Here is a 7,895-nt window from a genome sequence, read left to right as displayed (position 1 = left end):
AAACTTTCATTTATAATTTTATACCTGTCAGAATGGACAAGTTCAAAAACTCCAATGATAGCTTATGCAGGAGAGGATGTGGAGTAAGAGGAACACTCCTCCATTGATGATGGGAGTACAAACTTGTAGAGCTACTGTGGAAATCAGTGATCTATATCAAGACTTAACAATACCACTCTTGGGCATATACCCAAAGGATGTACACTCATACCACAAGGTCATTTGCTCAACTATGTTCATAGCAACATTATTTGTAATAACCAGAACCTAGAAACAACCTAGATGTCCCTCAACCAAGGAATGGTTAAGGAAAGTGTAGTACATTTACACAATGGAGTACTACTCAGTGGTTAAAAAAAAAAAAACAAAAAAAACAAACAAAAAAACAAACAATGGCATCTTGAAATTTGCAGGCAAATGGATGGAACTAGAAAAAGCCATCCTGAGTAAGGTAACTCAGACCCATTAAAAAAAAAAGGAGGAGGGGGAGGGGAGGGAGAGAAAGAAGAAAAGAAGGAGGGAGGGGAAGGAAAGAAAGAAAAGAACACCTCATGTAGATGGCATGACCAATAGTAAAAAATCATAAATACACTTATGAGTCAGTTTCAACCTACCATTAGCCACTGTGGTAAGAAAAATTCAGTAACCTTTTAGAGAAAAACCTGTGCCTAAAATCTCAGAAGCATAGAGGCCAAGCAATTGTACTGAGAACAGAATAAACTACGTAGTGAGATCCTCTCTCAGAATCCAAACACAGCAACGAAGTGTGTGTGCACCCACCTGTGTGTGTGATGTAATTATCCAAAAGAGATCCTTATACAAGTTTCTAATGTAAAACACAAGATAATGAAAATAGTAACTATTCAAGCTGCCTATATGTTTTCCATTAAGGAAGACAACTATTTTTTTTAAGATAATATTCTCAGTATGTTCAAATGTCTTTAGACTGTCAAAAACTAATGTTTAACAAATGAAACACAGTGATCTCTAAGCCAACTCAGTCTTCACTTGAATGTAAAGACTTGGAAATTATCATTTCGCTTAGAAATATTACCAAGAATTATATTTATAATGTACTCTATAAAACAATCTACAGTGACACATAGGTTTAAAATCTTAAAGTCTACCACTTAATTTATAGTAATACTATGTTGTGGGACAATGGTCTGTAGCCTGTCAATTGTATTTTAATAAAATGCTGATTGGTCAGTAGCCAGGCAGGTAGTATAAGTGGGACAACCAGACAGGAAGTAGAGGTGAGAAAGGAGAATTCTGGGAAGAGGAAAGCTTGGTCTGCTGTCCTGATCTGGCCACAGAGCAAGCAGGATATAACTGCCTCACCAAAAAAGGTACCAAGCCATGTGGTTAACATAGACAAGAATAATGGACTAATATAAGTTATAAGAGTTAATAAGAACCCTGAGCTAATGGGCCAATCAGTTTATAACTAATGTAGACCTCTGTGTGATTTCCTCGGGACTTAACGACTATGGGAACCAGACAGGACAGAAATCTCAGTCAATAATATTACAAAATAGTGTATGTATTATATAACACACATATAATCTCTAATTGATAAAAATAAGGGAAGAAAGGTTTGCAAGTACTGACCAATACATAATTAACAGTTGGGTACAGAATGTCCTCACTAACATTTTGTTTAGACCCTGGGACTGCAGAGACTTGAAATAGATATCACCATGTTCTTCAAAAAATTATGAGTCAGGCATGGTGGCCCACACCTTCAATCCCAAAGACAGTCAGATCTTAAAGCCAGAATGATCTACATAGAAAGTTCCAGGCTAGCCAGAGCTACACAGAGAAACCCTGTTTTGAAAACAAACTCAGAGATCCACCAGCCTCTGTTTCCCAAGTGCTGGGACTAAAGACATGAGCCACCACCACCCAGCAACAAATCATATTTTCATATACATTTATTTGCCAAAAGAGTACAAGATCCGATTCCTCCATACCTTTTTCTCTTTTGATTTCAAAGCAGTGTGAGTAGTGATATTCTCATTTTGGTGACCGCATTCTTGAGCGACAACTGTTTTCACAGGGTCTCCTTCAAGAACACAGTTTAGAAACTGTACTGTGTGTTCCAGTGAATAGCTGTTTAAATATAATGTTAATAAAAGAAAATGAAAGTTCTGTGGTATAAATTCAAGCAATTTCTAAAAATATAAAAAATGGGCTGGAGAGATGGCTCAGTGGTTAAGAGCACTTGCTGCTTCTGAGGAGAATCCAGGTTTTCACAACAGCATGCAACTTTAGTTCCAGAGGAGCTAATGCCCTCTAAGCCTTCTGTGAGCATCAGACACACAAGGAATGTATACATGTAGGCAAACACTCAGATACATAAAAAATATTTTTTTAAAAATTTTAAAGTGTAAGAAATTGGCTTATTTTAAGTTTTTAATATTGAAACTTAATATACTTGAAGATTCAAGAAGAACCTGTAGGAAATCTCAGGAAAAATAATAATTGGGCCCTATTTTTTTTTTTAAGATAGATCTCACAATATAGCCCTGGTTGCTTTGGAACTTGCTACAAAGACCAGGCAGACCTAAACTCAGAGATTTGCCTACCTCTGCCTCCTTAATGCTGTCAAAAAAAATTTTTAAACAATACTAAGGACCTTTTTTATTATGTGTATGGATGTTTCACCTGCATGTGTGTATGCACCACATGCATGCCTGGTGCCTGTGGAGAGCAGAAGATGGCATCAGGTTTCCAGGAACTGGAGATACCTACCATGTCGGTGTTGTGAGCCACCATGTGGGTGTTACCAACCAAACCCTGGTCCTCGGAAGTACAGCCACTGCTCTTACCACTGAGTCATATCTCTAGTCCATGACTTGGAAAGTTTTTAGTAATAATAATAATGGGCAGGTACAATAGATCAACAGACAAAGATTCTTTCTGCCACACCTGATGCCCTGAGTTTGAGTCCCAGGATCCACATGTTGAAAAGAAAGAGCCACGACTTCCACACTTACTGCTTGCACACACAATAAATAATTGAATGAATGACTAAGCAAAAAACTCAGATGTTTGGAAAAAATATGTTTAACCTCATTAAGCACTACACAGTACACACATTCATAAAAACAATCTATGACTCATTAATATGCACACTTTTGTGTTTATATACCAGTCAAATTTAACTGAGCTGGGGATGTGGCCCAGTTAGCAGAGCACTTGTCTAACATGCAGGAAGTCCTGGGTTTCATCCCCGGAATTGTTTAGAACTGGCCATGAAGGCAGAAACCTGTAATCAGAAAAAGGTCAGAAGTTCAAGGTCATGCTTAGCCACACAGCAAATTTAAATGATAGCCTGGGGATACACGAGACCATCAGTAGATTTTAATTAAAAAAAAAAAAAAAGGGCCGGGCGGTGGTGGCGCAAGCCTTTAGCCTTTAATCCCAGCACTCGGGAGGCAGAGACAGGTGGATCTCTGTGAGTTCGAGGCCAGCCTGGTTTACAAGAGCTAGTTCCAGGACATGAACATGAACCAAAAGCTACAGAGAAACCCTGTCTCGAAAAAAAAAAAAAGTGTGTGAGGTCCTGGATTCAATCCCTAATACCAAAGTAGTAGGCGGAGGCGGTAACATGAGAACTCAGTTTCTTCTAATTATTTATTCTGGAGTCAGGCTTATCTAGTGCATGCCTGTAGCCTACATGCCGAGTTCCTGGGTTTATCTGAGGCACATCAGCTGTACTGTTTCTCTTTTATCATCTATATTCCATAAATCTTTTGGGGAATTATAAAGTTTCAATTTCCTTCCAAAATCAAACACAGATAAGATACCCCCATGCCGGTATTTATATTTTAACAAACTGAGCACCACAAGGTTCTAGTTTAAAATGAAATCAAAGAGCGTCTGCCTCAGTCCCGTTATCCGGGCAGGTTTCTCGTGGTGAAAAGATATCAAAAAAATTAAGGAAAAAAAGAACAAGGAATACAAATGGCTAGAAATTTTCACTTTCTGTATTATATATATTAAATCTAAACTTAATTATTTATATTATATTTAATCAGAAAAATGAACACGAGATTGTTTGGGATATACTTCCAGTGACATTAGAGTAAAAAATCACAGCCAGTCTGTCTAGCACTCACTTGTGATCTTTGAAAATGTCCATCAGGAAATTTTGGTTAATGGCTGGAAATATTTTAAAGAGCTGCTTCTCCTTTAGTTTAGTGGCACAGTCTTTTTCAAACATAAGTGTCTCCCTTTTCTAAAACAAAACAGAAAAGAATCACCCTTATGATGAAATTTATAAGCCAGACAATACTGAACAAAAGCCTAATTATTTTGTTGCAAAAACACCAACAATTTATAAGCAATCACAGCCTTTCCTCACTGATCAAAGGCGGAAGTTAGTAATATAAGTAAATATTCTTACACTATTTATTTATATCCCATTTTGCCAAGTATTCAAAGGCGCTCATAAAGACACACAGTTCCATACACACACATACATATACAATCTCAAAACAGTCCACTAAATGATGTAACAAGGAGAAGCTACATATACAGTCATGAACCACAAAACGGTGCTTCATTTTCTTTTTTTTTCTTTTGGTTTTTCGAGACAGGGTTTCTCTGTAGCTTTGGAGCCTGTCCTGGAACTCCCTTTGTAGACCAGGCTGGTCTCGAACTCACAGAGATCCGTCTGCCTCTGCCTCCCAAGTGCTGGGATTAAAGGCGTGCGCCACCACCGCCCGGCAAAACGGTGCTTCAGTAAATGAGGACCCTCATATTGATTGGTATATGCTGTACCATACAGTTTAAGGCCATACTAGGCTGGTGTAAATACACTATGATATCCATACAACAAATCACCTAATGATGCTTTATTTGGGACATTATTCATCATTAATCAGTATAACTGTCTATTAAAAAATAGGATATAAATAAATGAAGTCAAAGATTAGAGAAAATGAAGGCAAGAATACAGGATAAAATTAGTGTATAAGTCCATGCCATAAAATCCTGTAGAGTTGCTACAAATTCAGTTCTGAGCCCCCTTAGTGGCCAAAGCAAAAGGGAAAGAAACATTCTCAGTGTCCATAAATTTAAAACAAACCAGTTACTCAGGAGAAGTACAGCTTTCTGGTACTGAAAGCTGAGAGAAATGTCTCCCTGAGTCCTGATTAAGGGATACTGTGTGCGGCTGTGACCGTCCTCACAAATACACTCTCCTCAATGGGCAGAAACTACAATGTATAAAGGTTGTAAAATTCAGGTTGACAGAAAACCTTATAGCTCCTAATTACTTAAAAATTTTTCACAAATACATTTACTCAAAAATAACCTATGGGTATCAGTATTTTCACAGTCCATGAAGCTGCCTGTCCTGAGCACTTCTCCACCAGGTAGAGTTGCACACACCTAAAATGCTGGGAGTTCAGGACAGTCTCGGCTGTATGTTGAGATCCAAGCACAAAAAGTTAAAATTTAAGTAAATAAAGTAAAACTGTCAGACTAAATGAACTTTCCTAAATACAACCTTTCTCTACCCACCCATCTACGGAATACACTGCATGCTCCCTATGGAGGCTCTCTCTCTTTCTACCGTCTTCCCTTTAGACAGGCTCTCTACAGCTGGGAGATCTGAACTCAAGTATTCATGCTCGGCAGCAAATATTCTTACTCACTGAGCCATCTTCCTAGTCCCTAGAATTCTTTCAAATTCTAAACTAAGATTATGATAAAGATTCTTTATCATAATATAGCCAGGCAATAGTGGTGTACGCCTTTAATCCTAGCACTTGGGAGGCAGAGGCAGATATATCTGAGTTTCAGGCCATCCTGGTCTAAAAAAGTTAGTTTCAGGACAGGCCCTAAAGCTACAGAGAAACCCTGTCTCAAAAAAAAAAAAAAGAGTTCTAACATAAACTATGAATTCTAACATCGATGAACTATAAACTCAAGATCTCATCATCCTACAATTAATGTTCATGTTTTAGTCCTTAGTATATATGTTTGCTTTGTATTTCTTTTTTCCAGAGCTATGCAAAAGAGTATTTTCTCCTTTGGAATAGTGCAAAGGAAACATCAAGAAATTTCCTTACTAAGGCTTCATCTAAAGTGAGGATTCCTTAAAAGAATATTCTTTGAACCAAGTTGTCTACTTTTCTTACATAGCTCTGGCTGTCCTAGAACTCACTCTGTAGACAAGGCTGTCCTTGAACTCAGAGATATGCCTGCCTCTGCCTCCTAGAGTGCCAGGATTAAAGGTGTGTGCCATTGCCACCCAGTTCTTGTCTACTTTCTGTTTCCAATTTGTTGTTGTTGTTTTTAAAAAAAAAAAAAAAAAAAGGAAAAATTACAGACAGAAGAAAACACATTAAATTGTAAAGTCAAAAGACATTCATTTGTTAAATACTAGAAAGATTATGAGACAGGTCAGAAACAAAAGGTAAGTTTCAGTGATAGAAATGGCATTTCAGCAAAACTATTACATTATTCAAGCCTAAAATCAGACTTTCCTATTTCTTTTAAGAGATGTCTCAGAGGTTAAGAGCACTGGCTGCTCTTCCAAAGGTCCTGAGTTCAATTCCCAGCAACCACATGGTGGCTCACAGCCATCTGTAATGAGATCTGGTGCCCCCTTCTGGCGTGCAGGCAAACATGCAGGCAGAACACTATGTACATAAAGAGAGAGAGAATCCATTTCTCCAGCCTGCTACACATAAATTAAGAAGGCTATCTGAAACCGCAGTAAAACTGTAAGATACTGCTTGAAGCTACTTTACGCACGGGTGCAATGGCAGGAATTACGAAGCCAATGGGAGCAGGAAGAACACCTTCGCTCCTCCTGCACCAGACACAGTGAAGTGGAAGACACCTCGGTCCCCACTTAAGAATCACTTTGCCCTTAACTGGACTAATATTTTACTTTTTAAATTCTTTAGTTCTCACTTTCAAAATTAAAAAAAGAAAAAGTTGAAAAGAAATTTGAAAGAAATCGAATTAACCAATGGCTTCAAATAAGTACACTGAAGTAAAGAGCAAAAAGTATATCATATTTAAAATAAAGTTTCTATTTGAACTCTAGTTGAAGAGAAGGAAGAAAACTGAATTGTAATACCAATTCTGAAGCTTCTGAATTTTTTTCTCTAAATTTTTTGTTTTAAAATTTAAAAAAAGGCACATCCTTAGAAAGCAATACAATTATTATTACTAAATAATGTATGATACCATCTGCAAGTGGAAGAGTTCATATTTTTCTATAAGTAAAAGATTACAGAAGTAAATGTAAAAACAAACAATAATAGAGCTTGCGAACCCATACTTAGCATAGATGAACTGTGTATGTCAGAGTACCAACTAGCAGGAAACAAAGCCTCACTCAGATTCTACTTAAAACATTTTTCAGTTTTAATATTGGCTTGAGACAGGTTAAATATGAAGTCCAGAGCAGGAGACACAGAATTAAATGAAAATCACATGCTAAACAACACCACAGAGAACACAGATTAGTATAGTGCCAACCCATACCAAATCATGTTTCTCCTGTAAGGCGATTTCTTCTGACATTATTTCTCGCAGTGAAACCTTCTTTGTTTGAGTGTTCCAGGGATCTGGTGTCTCAGGTGCCGCTAAAGTCTTCAATAACTTTTTGCCTGTTTTCTGAGATGATTTTTGTTCAGAATTATCAAGAACAGCAGGTCCAGCCAGCAAAGGATCTACAAGAATAAAGTGGTGTAACATTTTCAGCAATTGATGTACAAATTAAATATTAGTCACAAGACAAAAGAAACATGAGATTTTAAAATCTTTTTCAGCTTGTAAATATAATACGACTTTATATTATTTACACACTCTGCTCCAGCGCTGTCTCTCCGAGGGTACAGACACACTCTGCTCCAGCCCTGTCTCTC

General features: G+C 37.4%; 1 protein-coding gene across 6 annotated transcripts in view; it reads right to left on the bottom strand.

Annotated features, from left to right (window-relative positions):
* N4bp2 (NEDD4 binding protein 2) overlaps positions 1 to 7,895 on the bottom strand; it is a 70,326-nt gene that overhangs the window by 15,271 nt on the left and 47,160 nt on the right. For all 6 annotated transcript variants that reach the window (XM_026784958.1, XM_026784957.1, XM_026784956.1 and 3 more), the window contains 3 exons: positions 7,513 to 7,700; positions 4,125 to 4,243; positions 1,974 to 2,112 (listed from right to left, as the gene is read on the bottom strand). In XM_026784958.1, the coding sequence (XP_026640759.1) occupies positions 1,974 to 2,112; positions 4,125 to 4,243; positions 7,513 to 7,700 (446 nt within the window). The remainder of the gene's footprint in view (positions 1 to 1,973; positions 2,113 to 4,124; positions 4,244 to 7,512; positions 7,701 to 7,895) is intronic.

The sequence above is a fragment of the Microtus ochrogaster genome, linkage group LG1 (assembly GCF_000317375.1).
Source record: "Microtus ochrogaster isolate Prairie Vole_2 linkage group LG1, MicOch1.0, whole genome shotgun sequence".
Taxonomy (NCBI): domain Eukaryota; kingdom Metazoa; phylum Chordata; class Mammalia; order Rodentia; family Cricetidae; genus Microtus; species Microtus ochrogaster.
The sequence above is the reverse complement of the archived record's forward strand: the minus strand, read 5'-3'. Positions and strand labels throughout refer to the sequence as shown.